The sequence below is a fragment of the Etheostoma cragini genome, chromosome 9 (assembly GCF_013103735.1).
Source record: "Etheostoma cragini isolate CJK2018 chromosome 9, CSU_Ecrag_1.0, whole genome shotgun sequence".
In the NCBI taxonomy this organism is placed as follows: domain Eukaryota; kingdom Metazoa; phylum Chordata; class Actinopteri; order Perciformes; family Percidae; genus Etheostoma; species Etheostoma cragini.
In genome coordinates this window covers 25,010,458-25,032,848 of record NC_048415.1, presented here as the reverse complement: position 1 = coordinate 25,032,848, position 22,391 = coordinate 25,010,458, and the positions used below count along the sequence as shown (strand labels likewise).

General features: G+C 44.8%; 2 protein-coding genes across 4 annotated transcripts in view; one reads left to right on the top strand and one right to left on the bottom strand.

Annotated features, from left to right (window-relative positions):
* Positions 1–843: 843 nt before the first annotated feature.
* aasdh (aminoadipate-semialdehyde dehydrogenase) lies at positions 844–11,547 on the top strand. Its single transcript, XM_034880899.1, has 14 exons — positions 844–1,085; positions 1,955–2,075; positions 2,523–2,800; positions 2,882–3,074; positions 4,149–4,390; positions 4,468–4,574; positions 4,668–4,840; positions 6,029–6,341; positions 7,173–7,285; positions 8,037–8,724; positions 8,815–8,978; positions 9,425–9,550; positions 10,288–10,419; positions 10,578–11,547. Exons 1-14 carry the CDS (start codon positions 844–846, stop codon positions 10,977–10,979), a joined length of 3,294 nt encoding a protein of 1,097 aa, XP_034736790.1. The 3' UTR covers positions 10,980–11,547.
* A 200-nt stretch (positions 11,548–11,747) lies between these two features.
* Positions 11,748–22,391, bottom strand: part of cracd (capping protein inhibiting regulator of actin dynamics) — a 19,246-nt gene continuing 8,602 nt past the window's right edge. For all 3 annotated transcript variants that reach the window (XM_034880892.1, XM_034880893.1, XM_034880890.1), the window contains exons 2-10: positions 19,258–19,426; positions 18,628–18,760; positions 18,379–18,534; positions 17,363–17,578; positions 15,050–17,228; positions 14,631–14,821; positions 14,331–14,493; positions 12,427–12,596; positions 11,748–12,269 (exon numbers count right to left, since the gene is read on the bottom strand). In XM_034880892.1, coding sequence (XP_034736783.1) covers positions 12,436–12,596; positions 14,331–14,493; positions 14,631–14,821; positions 15,050–17,228; positions 17,363–17,578; positions 18,379–18,534; positions 18,628–18,669 — 3,108 coding nt within the window. In that variant the 5' untranslated portion in view covers positions 18,670–18,760; positions 19,258–19,426 and the 3' untranslated portion in view covers positions 11,748–12,269; positions 12,427–12,435. The remainder of the gene's footprint in view (positions 12,270–12,426; positions 12,597–14,330; positions 14,494–14,630; positions 14,822–15,049; positions 17,229–17,362; positions 17,579–18,378; positions 18,535–18,627; positions 18,761–19,257; positions 19,427–22,391) is intronic.

Below are 22,391 nucleotides of genomic sequence, written 5' to 3'. Positions count from 1 at the left end.
GAGGGCATAATAGCAACAAAATAGCTGGTCTGCTGTCTGAGTGTGAACTGATGATTGCAGTCACTGGTCGTCTATCCTCTATCCACTGTAGGCCTACTGCTAACAATACTGCATACATAAACTGATAACTCATTCATCCTTTTTCCTTTGAGACAAAACTCTTGATCAATAAATGCTACTCATATTTTAATATTTCAATTGAAATTCATAACGTATTTAAAGAAATGCCCACGTTTAAAATGTTGATGGAAGCAGATAGATAGATAGATAGATAGATAGATAGATAGATAGATAGATAGATAGATAGATAGATAGATACTTTATTAATCCCGAAGGACTTTTAGCCTGTATGTCAATAATTTGGAGGGGATGTTGTGCAACAAAATTTAGTGGATGTAAATTAGCAAACTGACAAAACACCATAAACACATACCTGAAACACACAATCCATCCATCCAGCCATCCATCCATCCATCCATCCATCTACATCCGCTTATCTGGTATCGGGTCGCGGGGCAGCAGCTCCAGTGGGGGACCTCAAACTTCCCCAATTGGTTTCGACAAAATGATAAAAAACATAGCCCCAAAAGCCTGTTTTTTTGTTTTTTTGTTAGGACTGGTCATGATAAGTCAGATTTTCTGATTCCAGGATAAACGACTCTAACAGAAGCATTTGAAGTAGCCATCAGCGGAACGTCATCTTCACGCGACAAACCCATGGGTCTGCCTCGATGTAAACACACCCGCATTCGTCTGAGTTAAACAATTCAGGATATCATTTATGATTTGTAAGTTTTTGGTCCAGAATCGGCCACAACAGAGAATGAGCGGCTGTTTCTCGCTATGGCTCCTCGGACGCTGCAGGAGCTCGTAGCCGCCGCTGCCGCTGTGCACCCCGGCCGGGCAGCTGTGCGATATGACGGCGGGTCGATGCCAGGGAGCCCGGTGTCCCTGCTGCTGTACGGAGAGCTGGTTGAACTGGCCGGTGAACTGTCTCATATTCTGCGGGAGAACTGCTCACCGAACAACGGAGTGATCGGACTGTGTTGTTGTGATGATTTGCTCATACCGGTCTGGATTCTGGGGTAAGGTCACTGTCTCTGCCTCCAAGACATCTCCAAGTCCCCAGTGTCTCAACTCATTCGGTCCATGTATAAAGCTAGTCTCCATTTTTTGGGGGGCTGGTCAAGTCAAGTCTAGGGCTGCACGATATCGAGGAAAATATGCGATTTCGATTCTTTTGACTGATATTGCGATATCCGATATTAGAGGGAATGATTATTTTTGGCATCATTCAGTGTGATTTATGTGAGAATATATACCAAAACAATATTTTTTTTACAATTAATTGTGCAGACCTAGTCAAGTCCCAAATCAAGTCACCTTTTTACACCCAAGATTAAGTAATTTATAATTTTAATCTGTTTATTGATCCCCAATGGGGAAATTACAATTTACACTCTGTTCCCAACCCAACTCCCTATGGACTGATTTACTCTTACCTGTAGTCATTATAAGGACAAAGACCAGGTAGTAGTAGCCAAGTAGTAGTAGATGGTTAGACAGAAATGTGACAACATTAATAGTATTACTATATATTTAACAGCTAACATTTAAAGTTGTGAATACACGCAAGTCATCCGATTCATCGTGCCTCAAGTCTCGAGTCATTGACGCACAAGTCCAAGTCGAGTCTCCAAGTTGAAGTCACTTCTTTTTTTGTCAAGTCGTAATTCATCAAAACGGGGACCCAAGTCTCAAGTCCGAGTCCCAAGTCCACCGTCTCTGAATATTACCACTCCATGTCAAAACACAGCATCTGACCAGTGTACTCACCGTGAGTGTGTGACCTAAAAAAGACATTAATTCCCGTGTCGTATCAAATGAGTGATGTCTTGGGAGAGTGGCTGTGTATTTTGAAGGGTGACACAAACTGTCCTGTGGCGTTTACCAGGATCCTGCAGGCACCTGCTGCCTATGTCCCACTGGACCCAGACTCACCAGGACTCCTCACTGCCAGAGTCATGAACCGGTGTGGCCTCAAGTACTGCGCTGTGAAGACCGACATGCTGCAGGTTGAATATCTAATATTTCAATAAATGAATGATAATGACTAGTTGGGTTGCAACGATTATTTACATAGTCAGCTGATTGATTATCTTCTTAATTAGTCAATTAACTGTTTGGTTTCTAAAATGTCAGGAAATGTTTAAAAAATAATGTCAACCTTCTTTTTTTAAAGGTCCCATGACATGGCGCTCTTTGGATGCTTTTATAATAGGCATATACGTATATCTGAAGTCTCTTTTATATAGACCTTAGTGGTCCCCTAATACTGTATCTGAAGTCTCTTTTATATAGACCTTAGTGGTCCCTAATACTGTATCTGAAGTCTCTTTTAAATAGACCTTAGTGGTCCCCCAATACTGTATCTGAATTCTCTTTTATATAGACCTTAGTGGTCCCCTAATACTGTATACTTAATATTTACATTGATTTTTTCTTTCTTTCCTCCCGTCAAGCAATTCCGGGCAGCTCTCGTCAAACACACATCTGTGGAGGTGTGTGTGGTGTTGCCTAAGTTCAAACTAACCGTGGTACAAATCGAGCGACGACGAGGACCGGAACAACCCGGCGCTCTGACAGCAGATGGAGCTGGTCCCTGTGATCCAGCTGCAGGGTCAAAGGAGGCTCGTCACGGAGACTTGGCGTATGTGCTACACACATCTGGAACAACCGGCCTTCCCAAGATTGTGCGGGTGCCACACAAGTGTATACTGCCCAATATACTGCATCTGAGGTGAGTCTTTATGTCGTTATTTGTATTGAAATCTCTACAATTTTTGAAACCGTATTGCTAAGTGCACCCCTCTTGGCTCAGGTCTTTGTTTCAGATGAGTGCAGGGGATGTGGTTTTCCTCGCCTCGCCCTTAACCTTTGACCCCTCTGTGGTGGATATTTTCCTGGCCTTATCGGCCGGTGCTCAGCTCCTAATCATCCCGACTGTGATCAAGAAAATGCCCGGGCGACTGGCTCGACTGCTGTTCAAACATCACAAGACCACTGTCCTACAGGCACGTGTGAAGAAGCGATAAGTATTTAGCTTACAATTATTTTTCGGCAGTGGTGCTAGAAGTATTCAGATCCTTTACTTAAGTATAAGTACCACAGTATAAACCACTCTGTAAAAATACAATATTACAAGTAAAAGTCCTGCATTGATAATGTAAGTTAAAGTGCTCATTTTATGCTTTTAGGCTTTTTCCCTTTGCTTTATTGTGTTATATATCTTTTTTGTGCACATTATAGGTTTAAAAAGTGAAAAAGCCCAGGACACACCCTCATACTCTGCTTCTGACTGGCTAGTAGTCCTTACCTAGGTACTGTCTTGGCCCTCATACTCTGCTTGTGACTGGCTAGTAGTCCTTACCTAGGTAATGTCAGGGCCCTCATACTCTGCTTCTGACTGGCTAGTAGTCCTTACCTAGGTACTGTCAGGGCCCTCATACTCTGCTTCTGACTGGTTAGTAGTCCTTACCTAGGTACTGAGCATGTTCGACTACCAACAAAGATGGAACAGAAGTGAGATGTCTCACTCTGTAGCTAAAACAGAGAGCTCAACACACAGGGTGAAAAGAGGAGCTGCAGCAGTGTGTAGTACAACAAAAATATGAAATTTGGTTTTTGAAAATGAAACCACGTAAACCTGTCCTGATATAACCTCTAAATACAATTATGAATCCGAAAAGGAGCGTCATGTGAGCACTTTAAGTAGAAGTATTTAGGTATTATCAGAACCATGTACTTAAAGTGTTAAAAGTACCACATGCGGAAAAATACTCACATTTTAGAAACTAGAAACGATCCAAACAGTCAATCGACTAAGTGTTTTCATCATTTCAGCTGCACCTGTAGGCCGTTATATAGGCGGGTAATTAAATAATATGCATCATATTTATAAACTAGATTTGTAAAATCTGATTTTTTAAAGTCTAGTAATGCAAATGGAGGAAAAGAAAAATGGAAAAGAATCAAGGAAAGTAAAAGTACCTCACATTTGTACTTGAGTACAGTACTCCCCCCCCCCCCCCCCCCCCCCCCCCCCCCCCCCCCAGTCACTATCATCTGGTGTCTTCTTGTTTCCACAGGTCACGCCGACTCTGCTCAGCCGCTTCGGGCCGCGTATCCTGAGACAGGAAGTGTTGTCGCCCGGCTCCTCGTTGCGGCTGTTGGCTCTGGGGGGGGAGGCCTGTCCCTCGCCCGCTCTGCTGAGGACCTGGAGGCACAAGGACAACCAAACCCACATCCACAACATCTACGGCATTACCGAGGTGTCCTGCTGGGCCTGCTCTTACAAAATACCAGAGGCACTACTGCAGTCCAGCACCCCGTGAGTGTTCCTGATTAAAATGATTCTTTGAATCCTTATGTTAAACGACTTTTATTTAACATTAACGTGCCTTTCAGCACGCTGTCCTCTGTGCCTCTTGGGAGTCCTCTGATGGACACGATGATGGAAGTGAGAGATGACCATGGCCGCATCGTGACAGAGGGTGAAGGACAGGTGTTCTTAGGTGAGAAAGATCTCTTTGACACAAAGGTAATGTACGTGCAAATGGTATTTCAGTGAATAAAAACCAGTTAAATCCATACGGTGCCTGGTGCAGGGGGGGAGGACAGAGTGTGTCTCCTGGATGACGAGGAGACGGTCGTCCCCGGGACGATGAGAGCCACTGGAGACTGGGTGAATGTTAAAGACGCACAGCTGTTCCACCTGGGACGAAGAGACAGGCTGATTAAACGCCACGGAAAGCGGGTGAACTTGGATAGCTTGCAGCAAGTGAGATGTTTTATGTGTGTATATAAATATATATATATATATATACAGTATATCTATGGGGAGAGAGAGGGACATGCAGGAAATCGTCACAGGTTGGACTCGAACCCTGGACGTTCCGCAATGAGGCATACACCTCTATATACAGTATGTGTGCCTACTTTACCAACTGAGCTAACCTGGCCAAATATTACGACTTTTTTTTATCACTTTTTACAAATAAGATACTATGGAATTTGATCACTTTTTAGACATAATATACTGTGACTTTTTATCACTTTTTAGACAAAATATAATCTTACTTTTTATCACCTTTTAGACATAATATACTGTGACTTTTTATCACTTTTTAGACATAATATACTGTGACTTTTTATCACTTTTTAGACAAAATATAATCTGACTTTTTATCACCTTTTAGACATAATATACTGTGACTTTTTATCACCTTTTAGACATAATATACTGTGACTTTTTATCACTTTTTAGACATAATATACTGTGACTTTTTATCACTTTTTAGACATAATATATTATGACTTTTTATCACTTTTTAGACATATACTGTGACTTTTTATCCCTTTTTAGACAAAATATAATCTGACTTTTTATCACTTTTTAGACATAATATACTGTGACTTTTTATCACTTTTTAGACATAATATATTATGACTTTTTATCACTTTTTAGACAAAATATAATCTGACTTTTTATCACTTTTTAGACATAATATACTATATTTTTTTATCACGTTTAAGACATAATATACTATGACACTTTTCACTTTTTAGACATAAACTATGACATTTTATCACTTTTTAGACATAATATACTATTGAATTTTGTCACTTTTTAGACATAATGTACCACAACTTTTAATCACTTTTTAGATATTATATACTATGACATTTTATCCCTTTTTAGACATACTACATCATGACTTTTTATTACTTTTTAGTCATAATATACTATGGCTTTTATCACACTACCATATTTAAAAAGTCTCTGGCTATATCCGAATTTCAGTTATTTTTCATAGAAAGAAATGTCAATAGTCCTGCTAAACACTGCATTAGAACTATTTGTGCCGTGTAGTTCAGAGATTTGAACCGACTGTAAACCATGCAAGCGTTTATGTTTTTTCGGGAGAAGAGAAGGCGAAGTGTTGATGGTGTATCTCTGCTCCTCCAGCTCATATTGAGTCTGCCTCAGGTGGAGGCCTGTGCCGTGGGTCTGTACGAAGCCTTTCGACTGCTCGCCTTCGTCGTGGCGTCCACATCTGGAGAGCAGAGGGCTGCTTCTCCCCTCCCATCTGCGCAGGAACACGCGTCTCAAACAGCCGCGGCCTCAGCCGAGCGTCCTGTGAAGCACCGGGGGGGGGAGCCGGCCGACGCAGACGGAGATTTGAGCACACTCATCCGGCACCGGCTGTCTCTGCTGCTACCGTCCTACAGCGTCCCCGACACGCTGGTGCTGGTCCCGGCCTTGTGCGTGACCCCTCATGGTGAGCATCAGACACAATGAGAAACAATAACTAGGGTTGGGTATTGTTTGGATTTTTCCCAATGCCAATGTCAAACCAGTACTTTTAACCGTCGTGTTGTCTTCACTTTCGGGACCCTCTCGTGTCCCTCGGGTCAAACTGACCCGGGACTTATTTGGGGTTTTAAAAACAATCCTGAAATAAAATTTTACTTCATAATCTATTAACAAATATTGTCTTTATCTCAATTTCAAAAAGGAAAGTTTAGGGAATGCAATCAGTCTCTACTAGAAGACAATTAAAAATGGAAGGGGGGTTTGTTTTTTTGTTATAAGGTTATAATTCATGTTAAAAATCCACTATGAAAGAATCATCAAGTCAGTAATACATGTTTATCACAGAAAATAAGGTAAAGCCGTTGATTTTCAGGTAGAAACAATGGAACTTGTACCATTTTTCTTCTTGTACAAATATGAAATGGGTATTACCATTTTAAGCTACTTAAATATAATAAGTAGACCTAGGTAACTGAACAAACAACTACAATCATTTAACAACAAATAACAGTTACATATTAACAGGGAACAACTATGTTGAGTTGCTGTGGTAACCAGAGCCCAGAGGGAAAATATGGCATTTACAGTAGCTAGCTGACGGTAGACTACAGAGAAAATGTGATATTTTTATTTTTACGTCTGTTTCGGAGCGACAGAGGGAAAACATTTCAGTCGACACATGGAACCAAAATGAGGAACCAAAATTTGAGTTCTAATCCGGTTTCCGGAACCGGGTTTCAGTACCCAACACTAACGATAACACCTCACTGTTACCCTTCTGTTTGTTTTATGGCAGGTAAAGTAGACATGGGGGCACTTTTGAAAATATACCAAAGGCAGAGACGGTGTTTAGAGTCTTCAGGGGGGGATGTCGCAAAACTGAAGCAAACTCTGCGGTCCCTGTGGCAGGTAGGGCCAGTTTTCCATTTCTTTGACAACACAAGTCCACATCTAGTAGTTCTTGATATGGCTGCACGATATGAGGATATGCCATATGTGATAACGTTGGACATCGCTACAATGATTGCTACTCAGTTTTGGTGCTTTCAGAATTCTGCTAAAATACGAGAAACTGAAAGGAAACCATTTTTTTTCTAAAGATTATTTTTTGGGGCATTTTAGGCCTTTAATTGACAGGACAGCTGAAGATATGAAAGGGGAGAGAGAGGGAGCACCCGCTCTACCAACTGAGCTATCTGGGTGCCCAGGAAACCATTTATAATACTCTTTTATTGAACATTAAATTTAATAAATGAAAAGCCACCACTAAAAACAGAATGCCTAGTGCATGTCTCTACTGAGATTTTACCAACTAACACAAACAAATCTCAGTGTCTTTTGCGATATGTCTCCACCGCTTTGGCGATGTGTTTATTGCAAGATAACATCAGCTGGGTGGAGGCCTCGGGGAAGACCCAGGACTAGGTGGAGGAATTATATCTCCAACCTGGCCTGGGAACGCCTCGGGATCCCCCGGTCGGAGCTGGTTGATGTGGCTAGGGAAAGGGAAGTTAGGGGTCCCCTGCTGGAGCTCCTGCCCCTGTGACCTGATACTGGATAAATGGACAAAGATGGTGACAACAACAACAAAATAAAGGCTACATAGGGCAGCCCCGCTTACTGGTTTAATTTGTTGCCTGAATATGTATGAACTTGACAGGGAACCCTGGGTCTTCCTGAAGATGCGACCATTGATGAGGAATCCAACTTCCTGCTGAGTGGAGGAGATTCTCTAAAGGCGCTCCACCTGTGCGAAGACATCCTCGCCGCCGTGGGAGGGACTTCGCCGGAGCTTTTGGAGGTTCTACTGGACGGCACCTTCTCTGACGTACTGCGCCATGTTGCGAGAGTAACGCTGACGCCGCCACTTGAGAACAGCCGGTCGTCGTCTGAGGCCAAGAAACGAGACGCTGACGCTCCCCCTGCGGCGCCGGCCAAGAGAGAACGCACAGCAGCAGAGGGGGCGCAGGGAGAGACGTGGGCTGGTAAAGTCTTAAGACGAGCGGGTGAGGTGATGGATTTGCAAACCAGAAATCCAGAAGCAAATAAAAACATCCTTGAAATGGGGGAGACGAATTCCAGTAAGAACAGGGGTGCTGCCCTGGGCCTTAGCCTGAGCTGGTCCTCCGACACAGGCAGGTGTGTGGACGCCTCCCCTGTGGTTCTAGTACAACACAGGACAGATCTGAGCTCAGACGAGGGTAAAAGGACAGTGTTCATCGGATCCCACTCCCACAGGATCCAGGCTTTAGACCTGACCGACGGGAGGCTCCTGTGGGAGCGAGTTCTCGGGGACAGAATCGAAGCCTCGGCTGCGGTGTCTCACTGCGGAAGCCTCGTGGTTGTAGGTCAGTATCGTTACAATGTTGTGTGAACACATCTGAGTGTATGTCATTGTCCTTGGGCCTTTAGGATTCATTTGTTGGGATTTTTCCCAGGTTGCTACAACGGCTGTGTGTACTTCCTGTGCGCTGCGTCTGGAAAGACGCGGTGGATGTTTGAGACCGGAGACGCCGTGAAGAGCTCCCCCGCTGTGGATCCCCTCACAGGTCTGGTGATAGTGGGCTCCCATGATGGTCATGTCTACGCCCTGGACCCAAAGGTTGGAAGTGTCTTGTTTCATGCAGTTTTGTGTTGGGGGAACAGTTTTACTGCTAATGACAGGAACAGGATTAACAAGTTTATTCATAAAAGTAGTTAAAGCTGGGGTAGGCAGGTTTATTTTTGGCATAATTGGGCAAAAATTCCATTACAAATCTGTCAGCATGTAGTTAGTCAAGTGGTCTGCAAGAAAACTAGACTTTTGCATCGCCTCTTGGCTCAGCCGAGCCTTGACAGGAGACTCTAGCCAATCAGAGATAGACAGGGAGCGATCTGATTGGCTGTTCTGTGCGTGCACTGCCTGTGTGACAAAGAACATCGAGCTGCGGGAAGAGGCCTCGCGCTACTTAACCACACTAGTTTCCCCTCTGGGAATAAATAAAACATTAAAGTTATCTGATGTAGTAAATGTGGAGAAGATCAAGGGAAATGTGTGTGTTCTTTCAGGTCCAGCAGTGTGTTTGGAAGCGTCACTGCGGGGGTGGAGCTGTGTTTTCCTCCCCCTACCTCCACGCCTCGCTCAGGCAGCTGTACGCCGCTTCACTGGGGGGTCACCTCCTCTGTCTTAACCCTGTGAGTAAAGACAATAGGCTCGTTCCAGAATGGATCGCCGCCCAATGCATGCTGGGTAGATTTGTGTCCGACTTGATCCCGACTTGCTCTGACGTCATGCACTTGTGGACAACGATGACCTCTCGAAATCAAGGCGGCCGCAGGTCTGAGACGCAGGCAGCGCAGAGCATGGGGGGAAACGCAGGCCTCTCAGCTGATTTAACTGCTGATTGGCTAAAAATTGACTCAACATAATGACGTTTCATACAAACTTTTTATTGATTTTGAATCAGAGGGATTTTACTGCTATTAGTCTGATTTAAAGGCTTATTCTGTCCAGAACACGTGTGACTGATAGTGACGTTAGGAAGTCAGAGAGAATAAATCTGTTTTTACAGATCATATACAGTCTGTTGTTAATTAACATAAGCGATATATCACAGGTAGAGCATGTCGACAGTCATAATTAAAACTGGAGACTGTGTACAAGCTGATCTATGGGTCTGATAACATTTTATTAAATCAGAATCGGACCACAGTGTTTCTTCACTTCCTGTCCAGTCTGAAGGCTGCAGGAAAAGGCTGGAAACTGTCCAGCTTGAGTGCGGATTTTAGCCCCGCCCCCGGCCGCTGCCGCCTGCTCTCGCCCCTCCCCGAGACGCAGCTCATCTCCAACGAGCCTAGTACCAAACTTCATCATTAGAAACCATTTTGTTCACTCAGGGGCATTCTGATACGTTTTTTTTCTCCTGTCCCAGGACAGTGGAGAGGTCCTGTGGTCTTACTGTAGAGACATCCCGTTCTTCTCATCACCAAATGCCTCCTCTGGTCACGTGATCATCGGCTCGGTGGATGGAAACATCTGCTGCTTCAGCAACACAGGGACACCGGTGAGAGGCTGCTGTATTTCTCCACCATTCACTTTGTTGTAGTGCTGTAAACGTGCCAGACACAACTGGTGATCATGGGAGCTGAAATCTGAATGGGCCTCTATTTTCCCATGCCAAAATTGAGCTAAAGCTATTTTTAAATGTGTGTTTCTTTTCAGGTTTGGCAGTTTTCAACAAAGGGACCCGTGTTCTCCTCTCCATGTGTCACAGCAGACCAGCAGAGGGTTCTGTGTGGATCACACGACGGCCGCCTGTACTGCTTGAACTGCGCCGACGGCTCTTTGGTTTGGACCTTCCAGACCCCGGGGAAGGTGTACTCCAGTCCATGTGTGTTTGATGGCTCTGTCATGGGCAATAGTGGGGTTCTGGGGGTTCTTGTGGCTCTGGCCTCCACAGAGGGCACAGTGTGGATCCTGGATGGACATGATGGACAAATGCTGGCCTCATTAACTCTGCCTGGGGAGCTGTTTTCGTCCCCAGTGGTGTATGACCACTCCCTCGTAGTCGGGTGCCGCAATGACTATGTGTATTGTTTAAAGCTGACTGTGAACGAAGGATAAGATGTGTTTCTGCACTGATTTTATAATAAACACTGATGGCTTTTATATCTGTGTCAGAGTAGAGAGGGTGCGTTGGGAATTACATTTTTAATTAAAGTTCAGGGAAATAAGGAGTCTTTCAGTTCAGACATCAGAATTTAATTTACATTATTCATAACATTTTGTGTCTCTTCAAGAATAGTCTCATGGATACCCCTAAATGGGACAAAAAAAGTGCAAATAATACCAAACATTTTTTCTCGTTACATATAACACTGCGTACACGACACTATTGTGCACGAACAACGTTAGAAACAAAAGAACTCTTTCTGACCAAAGCTCCGGTGACGCCTTTGACTTCCATACACTGATCATTAAAAGTGAGTGGCAGGAAATGAGAAATGCTGGAGGCTCTTTTTTTTTTTTTTTTTTTTCCTTCTTTCATGGAGGAAATGCTTACATTACTGTGTAAGATCATATCACAGTTACGAGGAAGTGATGGCCTACAAACACAAGTGTGTTACGGGAGGGCGGCTACGAGAATTGTATGTTACAGCAAGCGGTAGTCGCGTCTATCTCAAGTAACAAAAATCCAAATCACAACGTCACACAGCTGTGAGGATGATGTGCAGTCCACATGTAAATGCCCAGTAACACTTGTGGTCTTCAGTGCTGTGTTTAGGTGCACCCACCGTGATTATGACAGATTCTAGGTTACGTTATAATGGCAAAATTGTACAATAGCCTCTGACAGCTATCACAGTCGTCACGGACAAAGTAATACAGTTGTATGCAAAGGTTTCGAGTTTGAGTAAAAAAACAAAAAGAAAGGCTTCTTTTGTATATGACAAACAAGGCTCAGAGAGGAGATACAGTATCGATTCAACATGGATAAATCCGCCGCGTTACATAAATAATACCAAACGACTGTAACACGCTGTTACTGGTAGCCCTTAAAACAATTCAGACAGTTACCATCTGTTTGATTACACACTGTCGTAAGTCAGAGCTTCACCTCTCTACACTTTTTTTGTGTTGAGTGAATGATTTATTTACAACCATGGGGACAAAGTTGGCTACAAAATGGGGAAAAAAAACAAAATTGAAGTTGGCTATTGTAATGGTCAGGCGTGGTTGGGACAGGCCACTGCCCCCCAGGACTGATTGTTCCATCTGTGGGACGTATACTTTGTGTACACTATGTGCTTGCGCACAACAATTGGTAACATATTCTGTGAGATTGTATTGGAATATTTGAATGTGAAGCGCACTTAAACATAATAGTACGTCTGTGTGTGTGTGTGTGTGTGGGGGGGGTTACGTAAGTTCTTGCAGGAGCAATGAAATCCGGAGGGTGTTTTTTCGGGGGGGACGGCAGGGGTGGGGTGATGACGAGTCGCCAGGTGCTTCAGCGTCCGTGGGCAGTGTGCAGTCTGAATGCAGGTCGGAGCTCAGTGCTAAGCTGGAGTGGGGGGGGTTATTTGATGATCTGAGGACAGTCGCTCCAGGCTTTGGCCTTTCGCTTGGCCAGAGCCAACCACGCGGGCTCCGTGGACACCTGCGGGGAGTCACTGGACGGGAAGCGCTTTGACACCTCCTTGACAGCAGGTGGCGACGGTGTAGAGTCTGCAATCTCAACTGACACAAATCAAGCACAGTGATTGGTTACAAATCTATTTGTCACACCACACCAGCCTTTAAAAAGCTCTTTTATTAATGACGTTTAACCCTAAAACATTCCCCTACCTACCATGGAACACATGGAAAACCAGCATATGATTAAGTTGGAGAACTTGGAACTATCAAGTATTTGATTAAAATGACCCAACAACCGATTATTATATGACCGATTATTGATACATTTTCTGTCAATGGTTTAATCAAGTAATTGTTGCAATACAAAAAGTAATACAGAATGTAATCAATTGAAATATTTAAGTAGTTTCAACATACAGTACTGGAATGTGAATGCATGGTTGAAACTAATCATCATTTTTTAATTTACACTCTGTTATTACACACTACACGCAGGCCTGACACACACACACGTCTCTATACATGGACTTACACTAATGGAGAGATGTCAGAGTGGGGGGGCTGGAACTGCTGAACAGGCGCCCTGAGCGTCTGAGGGGGGTTCGTCAGCCTTGCTCAAGAGCAGTGGCCAGGAGGTGAACCGGCATCTCTCCAGCTACCATTCCGTACTTTGGTCCGAACGGGGACCTGAACCAGCGACCCTCCAGTTCCCTATGGATTGAGCAACTGCCACCCCAAACTACCAAGTATATCTAATGTAGATTAATGTGACTTTTTTTTTTTATTTAGTCACAAACAGTCCAGGTAGAACAAAAAGCAGCTCATCACATTTTATAATTTCAGAATTTCTTTTTTGCATTTGCACTTAACAAGATTATTATTAAAGTCACTCAATGGAATACTTGTCACAACAAGCCGGACATCGTCATACTCAGACTCTAGTCAGAAAAGGAGTCTGATGTTACTCCATTGCGCTGGGATTAGGAGGGGCATGTCCCAAGCGAACCAGGAAAGACAATGCCTCTGCTTTCAATTGGCTAGACCTCCAACCAATGAGAGCAACAGATACAACCAATCAAAGCAACGGAGTATGTGATGTATGTTGGACTTTTGCTGAATCCCATAGGAAGGACTGTAAAAACCTCTTCCCGATGGACAAATGCCTCGATCCCGATTCTCTGTTCCGCTTTTAAAATGAATGCGCTGTCGATAGCTTCTCTCAGTCGTAGGGAGTTGGGTTGGGGGGAGGGTTGTCGGTTCAAGTCCCCGTATGGACCAAAGTACGGAGTGTGGATCGGTAGCTGGAAAGATGCCACTTTGCCCCTTGAGCAAGGCACCAATCCCCCCCCCCCATCCCTCAGAGCGCTGGTCCAGCTGGCAGCCCACTCACTCTGACATCTCTCCATTTGTGCATAAAAAGGTCCTGAGCATGTGTGTGTATTTCAGACCTGTGTGTAGGGATTACTAACAAACAGAGTGTAAATTGTAATGTCCCCACCGGGAATCAATAAATATTATAAACTATTATTATTATTATTATTATTATTATTATTATGATAACAGATGATCTACACATTTCATTTCCCCAGCGGCAGCCATTTTTGTTGTACACAAATTCAACCCAAGTGCTCTTTGGTGACGTGGTTGGTTACGTTATTATCGATCATTATATAAAGCCCGCCCTGACAATTTGATTGGTCCGAACAGCTCTCCACGGATCATGTCCAGACCGAACTTTCCGACCTCAAATGTTGTGGGCGGGGCTAAGTTTGGCTGGCGTCTAGGCTGCATCTCAGCAATGTATAGCTTTCTAATTTTAGATGCACAGGTTCTTACCAGTGACAGAGCTGGGTAAAGTGTTGGCTTTTTTCAGGTTTTCTCTACGCTCAAATCGTCCCAGCAGGCTGTCGGGTCTCTTGGGCTCCTCTGGGGTCTGAGGTTTAGACGAAGGACTGGTGCTCCCGCTTCCTTTGCTCTCTGTGGGGCTCACCAGCATGACCTGCAGAAGAGATCAGTGAGTGTATGAGAGGAAGAACACTGTCAGATTATGTGAATGTCAGAAGAAATATATATATATATATATATATATATATATATATATATATATATTTTTGTGTGTATATCTGGGGCACATACGCTGTCTCTCTCTCGTGCATGTTTTTCAGCCAGTTTTTCAGCTCTGTGGCTACGACGGTCCTCTCGGTTCTGCTGCTGCTCCCTGAAGCCCTTCTGCTTCTGCAGAGCCAGTGTGATCCATAAGGGCCCGGCCTCCTTCTCCTGGACCTTTGCACTGTCCAGTGAGTGCCTGCTCTGTAGCGATGGTTTTTCTGAAGGGCATATTGACATATTGCTAGTGCAAAACATTGTTTGAAATGAGCTCAAATACCATTTTCTACAAAACCCAATTTTTTATTTTAACAGCCAAATTTCTCAAATATGAGAGCTGAAGTGCGTAGTTTGTCAGCCTCATGCAGAACTCTAACACAGAGGATTCAAAAAAACATGATGGACTCGTCTGAATTCGCAGCTGTGTGCTTGATCACGGCAACACTGACCTCTCTTGATGAGCTCTGTCTTTCTGTCCGCCTTCTCTCTCCAGGGGATGTTAATGGACTGGAAGAAGGATCTCTTCTCCTTCGGCTCCTCTTCCCCTTGGACCTGGCCTTGGCTGCACCGGTGCAATTGGGCCACCAGTGAAGGTTCCTCGCTCCTGTCGGTCTGCGCCTGGCTGGATGTCTCTGCAGCCCCTGTCCTCTGGATCCCGGCAACACTGGGAGGCCCATGGACCGCTTTAGGTAGCGGCGATGGGGGAGGCGTAGGGGCTGCTCCGCTAGGTTTGGGTGACGTGGGTGGTCTTCGGTATACAGGTGGCTTTGGAAGCACTTTCTCACCCTCGCTGTGTGAGATCGGGCTGGTAGACTTACCTGGTTTAGCCCAAGCTACGGCGTGGGAGGGGGATTCAAGTAAGTACTTGCTGGACGCGCCTTCTATTACAGGCGATGTAGGAGTAGTGGATTTGTTAGAAAAGACAGAGGAAGAGTCAGAGCCCGGCTCAATGGGGGTGAGAGGAGAAGGGACGCCGTCGAAGCTGTCCCCGGCACTGTAGCGCTTCTTCCTTTTCTCAGTGGACTGTTCGCTATGAAAGCGTAGGGAGTAGTTGGTTCTCCTCAGCTTTATGCCAAAAGGCGAGGGCTCGTCCTCAGCGTCCTGGCCTCGGATCTCTCCCTCCTCTCTACTTTCAGACACCTCCATCTCCCTCTGAGCCCTGCTCTTCAACTCTGACCCCTCAGGTTTGGCACCGGGGCTTGGAACCAGGAAAGAGGGGAGGTCTTTGGCAAACACACATTCCTCTGTCACCCTTTCCACGATGCGGACGGTTTTACTCGTCCTGTTCTGAGGTTTAGAGGATGGAGCTGGGGATGCTGGGGTGGGGCTGTCAGACCGAGGCTCTACCTCTCCCGCTTCCTTCTCGTCCGCACCAAACACCTCAGAGTTCCTGTTTGAATCTCCAAACTTCTTCTTCGCAGGGGTGATGGAGAACTTGGCGCTGGCAGACATGGTCTTCCTGAGGTTCTCGTGGGAGAACGCAGGCCGGTCTTCACTGCTGGTCTGAGGCTGGTTCTTGCTCGGCTCTGGGAACTCGTCGTATTTTCCCTCCTCTACCCCCTTGAATATCTTTGATCGGATGCTGGCCCATTCTGCCAGGACGGACTGGTCTGTTGAGAAAGAGGACTCGTTGAGTGATTTGGTTTTGCCGGACTTGCGGTCGGGTGAAGTCTTGCTCTTGGTCGGCGGTGTTCCCTGGGATTTTTTATCCTCTCCCAAACCTAGCAAAGACTTGCAGGCCGTGTCTTTGATCTGGTCTAAATTGACAGCTGTCCCACAGAGCTGGGCACCTGTCACCAATATGGCGGTGTGGGGGACATATGGAGACATTAGCAGGTTGGGGGACTCTAGGCCTTCAGAAGAAGACGCATTAGCGCTCTCTCTTTGCTCCGCTGCAGCAACGCTCTGGTGGCTGGGTGCCGGTGTAACAGGCGTCAGATTTACCTTCTGGAACAAAATCTGTTTTTCTCCGGAGGAAACTTTGAAAGAGAACGGCCTCTGTCTCTCCTCCATCTCTCTCCAGCGCAGCTCCTCAGCTCTCCTCTGTTCCTCCTCCTCCTTCCTCCTCCTCTCGTCTAGATCCGCCCTTTTCTTTTCTTCAATCTCCCGCAATCTCAGCTTCTCCGCTTCCTTCTTTTTCTTTCTTTCCTCAAGCTCCTGCTGCCTCCTCGCTTCCTCCTCCTCCTCTTTCCTCCTCTGCTCTTCCAGTCGTCTCCTCTCCTCCTCCCGCTGTCTGTGCTCCTGCTCCTCCCCCATCCTCCTTTCCTCCTCCCTCCGCTCTTCCTCTTCTCGCCACCTCCTTTCCTCTTCCTCTCGGATCCTTCTCTCCTCTTCCTCCCTCCTCCTTCTCTCCGCCTCTTCTCTCCGCCTTTGTTCTTCCTCCTCCTCTAGTTCCCGCTGCTTCAGCTCCTCTGCTGCTCTCTTCCTCCTCTCCTCTTCTTCCTGATGGAGCCTCTGGTCCTCCAGCTCCCTCTTCCTCCTCGTCTCCTGTCTTTCCTCCTCATGGAGTCTCTGCTTCTTGAAGCTTTCCAGGGACTCAACCGAGGCCCTGCGCTGGGCGTCTGTGGAAACGCCCGCCACCTCGAGGTCCTCTTGCACCACACCAGGAATAGATACCTCTTGGTGGTCCTGGAAATGTGGAAATATGATAAGCTCCTAATTTCTTAACCAGAACAAAAGGGTTGGAAATGTCCCACAATAAGTCAACAATATGCTAGGACACATTTAAGGCAACTTAAAGTTTGACTTTGGCTGTGGCTCACCTGTGTAAACCGCCGGTGTTTGCGGGAAATCCTCTGGTTTTTGGGCTTGACGGACAGTTTATGTTTGGCAGCGGTGTTGTCTAGGCGAGGAACAGACTGTGGAACAGCATCCAGATTGATGGACTCGATTGTACCAGTGGGCGGCAGAACTCTTTTGGACCTCGGTGATTTCACGGGGGTCATGTGTGGCCCAGCTTGTGGAGCCCCCTGGACTTGCTTCTGTCAGAATAACAGAGATTTTATTAAAAAACTGAAACACATTTTATCGTAGTCCTAAAACCTTAAAAAGAATCCTCCACCAATTTAGCATTGCTCTCTCATACGAGACTGTTTGACTCGATGGAAAAGAACCTTTTTTATTCTACTCTTGTCACACCTGGCACCTTCATTACCGATAATGCAACTGTGCAAATATGCAGTTGTACTTCTCAAGACTTGATAACAGACTTTGATGTGTAAAATTTGAGGATTTCCTCTAACAGTTGAACCAAACTCCCATCAATTACAATAAGGTCCTATATTATAAAAAAAGAGGGAGATTTCTTGTGTTTATCTATGGCTTTATTTTCTAGAGCAGGTTGATGTGCTATATAAATACTATGAAGTTAAATTGCTCAATCCCCAGAGAAATGCACACAGCCCGGATTCAGGAACTGTGACTGTAAACGAGCCGTCAGGACTTCTACACGGTTATAATATCACAACTATTTATATTTGACTATTTATAGGTTGAAAATGTTGCTACAGTGCCATTACAGTTATGGCAGCAATGACGGTGCAGTGACTCTGATATCCGGAAACAGCTGACTGAGGTTTTAACGAGGGGGGGGGGGCTTAAAGAGCCAGGCGCTAAAACGGAGCGTTTCAGACAGAGATTGAATACAGATATATTCAGACAGACAGTATGAGAAAAATAATGTGTTTTTTTTTACATTCAAAGCATGTAAACATGAAACCCAAAAGCCAAGTATGAAGCTAGAAATTAGCAGAATATCGGACCTTTAAAGTGTTGTTACCTTTGGCTCCGTGTCCACTGGCTCGGCTTCTACTTGGGCCACAACCTTCAGAGGACTCCGGGGAACCTCTTCCTCATCTGAACTTCCCTCATCTCCTTCACTTTTCCTCAGAGAAGGAGGCCTCTGGCCAAACTTTATACCTTGGGCTATCTGCCTCTGTTTGACCAAGAGAAAAGGTTGCGTGTTATGTGTGTAGACAAAAGATACTGTAACTCTTCAGCCAATGAGTGTACATCTCTGAAGGCCCACCTGCAGATTCCTAACTTTATCCGAGACGTTTTCCTGGGACATGCTGTGATTTAGACCCGGCTCAGGGGCCGGCTCCTCTGGGATGAAGATGCTGTCGTGTGAGAGAGCTCGAGATCCGATGGGATTCAACTCCCTGCAGAAAAATAAGAATGTCTTCAGTGTTGCAGCATGTCATTACTGCCAGTCATTCATTCATTCATTCATTCATTTATTTATAATGATAGGGTTTTCCGTAAATCATTTCACAATTTCTTACAAAGAAATATATGACCTCTTTCCACACCAACAATTTCAGCACATCTCTAAAGGCTGAAATGGTGTTGAGTCTTTCAGAAACTGTATTTGAGCAGAGCAGAGCCATTTTCTCTACAGATTATGCAACTTCAGAAGCTTTAAAGAGAGTTAGTTTAAAACACTTTAATTTTTCTGAGATAAGAAGCTAAGTTGTGTCTCGGATCAAATCTTTCTGGAAATTCAAAACCTTCCTGTGTAGGCCAGAAATTATTGACAAGATGTGTGGTTGCAGCTTTTAGCAACGCAAATGAAATGACAGGAACACAAGCCGTCATTTCATGATGTATAACTCAGGCAAATGTGTGTTAAACAAGGAATGGTTTTCTGTGTAGTTACCTCAGATTTGAATTGGACTCCTCTTCGTCAGAAACAACTCCATTGCACCCTTCCCCAGTAGAGAAACTCGCCTTAAGCTCTGCTCCATCAAAGCCCGCCTTGGCCTCCCTCTTCTTCTTTTTCCCAAAGAGTCCTCTGAACGGCCGGAATTTGCCCTGTCGCTTTCTCTCTGTTGGCAAAAGACTAGAATAGATGACATCCACCGCTACATGCAAAGAAATCATTAATATTTATATCTCGCCCTCGGGCTAGATAACGAGCAGGACGCTGTCTATGGGCGTGTACTTTTGTATGCACGTGTGTAGATAATGAAATGCAGTTGATAGAAAAAAAAAGGAAAATAGCAGATGGAATGAGAAGAAAACCTTGGCTCTTTGGTTCATACCTCCTTGTATTTATGTCAATAAGGAAGTGGGAAAGATGAACACCACACAGAAAAAGGGAGTACCCACAGCCGTGGCAGCTTTGGAGGAAATGGTGGACAAAATCGCACTAAAAACAGGCAACGCAAATCCACGATTGGTCCCAAGAGAAAGGAAAGCAGTGAAGACCCATGAGGACGTCCTGGCTGTCCACATGGCTCCAAGACGTTTCCATCAAATGTGTGACTCATTTTTATATTGACCTGCAATATTTCAACAGATAAGAACTCTACAAGATGTACACGTGTGTGTAATCTGATGCAAGGTAAGGGAAGTAATCTGTCATTGTTACACAATGACATAATGCAAATCACTCTGGCAGATTCCCTAATCCATTGACTAGTGAGGAAATCCCTTTCATGGCAAATTAGTATGGAACATTAAAATTAAAGGAGCAATGCGCTGCCAAAAATTTAAAAATAAGTATGTCCTGACATAGCTAATAAAACAAAGCAGTTGGTAATAAACCCCTTTAGTGCTGTTCAGGAGGAAGTCATGGACCAAAGTTATGAAACAAACTTTTGGACTTCTGGTTGATTTCTTTATTTCCTCATGCCTGAAAATGATAAACTCTTAATAAGATAAACTTTCCTATGAGTAAAAAAGAAGAACATTGCTTTGTTCTCTCCTCGGGATCCCAAAGATGAGAGAGTGTTGACATGAGGTCATTTGAAAATGTAAATAAGATATATTTTAGCCCAATTTCAAAATGCTTCTCCGCACTGCTTTGTGTGTTTTTGTCCGTGTGTCTGTGTACTTGTGGCGCTCCACTGGACGCACTAAGTGGGTGAGGTTACAGAGCGACAAAGCTGCTCCACACCGCCGTGCAGACCGCTGTTCTCAGGACTGGGTATCCCTTACAGAGCTATAATTAGCAACTGGTGTGGGATTTCACTTCGCATGCGGCTCGCTGCCCCCGAGGCATCATGGGAAACGACATAGTAAACTAATTCCCCTCCCGCCATAGATCCTCGACTTAGAAACGTGTCTTTATTTTTACGTGGGAGAGTTAAATGTGTGTGTCTTTTTTAATTATATATAGGCTATTGACAAAGTTATAAAGAATGTGGGAAGTATTTGTTATCATTCTGTCTTTTATTTGTTTATACCAAAGGCCACAGGATTAGCCCATAAACCATGTATCTCCACAAGGCGAAAGTTGTAACAATACAATTGTGAGAAATTCCACAGTCATCTGCTTCCATTTTGTCCAAACTTGGGTTTATTTTCCGGACTTTTCTTTTGTAAACGGCACCAGTTTACCACTATCTTTAACAACTCACGATCCCTTCCTTCCAGTGCTCTACTTATGTACTTATATCTTCTTTACTTTCACCATTCTTTTTCTCTTTTTTTGTAAATGTAAAGCAATAATGTAGTTCAAGACCAAGCCGACCTCAATAGATGTGAGATCGAACGTTGGTCTGGCGAGTCTGCTCTGTATTTCTACTCCAAAAGAGGCGTGACCAACGGGCATAGTTCACATGACTGTACGCAATTGGACAGTCCTTCAACCAATCAGACCAACGACCCGGGTGACGTAGAAGCAACAGCGTCATCAACGAGTGACTGCGCTTTGTTCGCCGCCATGTTGAATGTAAACAAGAAGCTGCTTGGTCGCTTCTCTATCGTCATCGTGTTAAACCAATAGCGCGCCAGGTGGATCAGCCAGTCTGTGATTGGTTCCTGCAAAATTGTAAAATGTGCAGGTGCACCGACCGAGCTGAAATTAAATCGCCAGCAGAGTTGGCGGGGCTTACCCAGTCTGCAATAGATTGACATTTTGGAAAATAAACGTAGACTGTTCATTTTCTTGCCCAGAGGCAGGTGATGAGATTGACACCACTCTCACGTCTCTCTGCTGAATACAGCTAGCAGATGGTAAACTAAGTATAGCGTAAATCCGAGAATAAACTAATAAAATTGATAAGCTCAACACTCTGTCAAATCCAATCTTTCTTTCTCTGTCTGTTGTGCAGTGGGTAATATTATGGTATGGCACTGCTGTTCTGTTTCCCTGCAGAATGCTCTTCCAGCATCAGTGCCCCGTCCAGTGTTTCTGCTCTGGTACAAAGCCCATAATGCACTGCCCTGGGCATGCTCACACGCTCATGCATGAAACAAGAAAGGACAGTCTTTTTCTGCAGCGTAGACGACTCAGCAGCAGCAGCCAACCCAACGCTGGGATTAATTCTTGCTTCCTGTGTGCTTGCGGTGCAGCCTCGTCCCCTGGACTCAGACCCCTGCTGGTTGTTCATTCTAGTCATCGGAGCAAGGGAGCATTTCACATCGGGGGGAACGCAAATTAACTAGCTGGCAGCAAAATAAAAAAACATCAGTAGAACGGCTCAGAAGACTTATTCCTCAAACAGATCAAATGTGCACAATGCAGCAGCTCCCTGTTGTCCCTGACAACAACACAGCCAGCAGAGTAACAATCATAGTGCTGCAGAGTAAATTAAAGCATGTCTTCTGTCCAAAGGTGACACAGTCTGCCTCATCAACACTTACTTATTATAACTGACATTATGGATAGTATTTCCTTTTCTTTGCAGCACTAAATCAGATTATATATTAAAATGGCTTAACCTTCCTGTTGTCCTTGGGTCAAATTTGAAACCCTTAAAAAAATGTTTACACTCAGCGGCCACTTTATTAGGTACCCCATGCTAGTAACGGGTTGGACCCCCTTTTGCCTTCAGAACTGCCTCA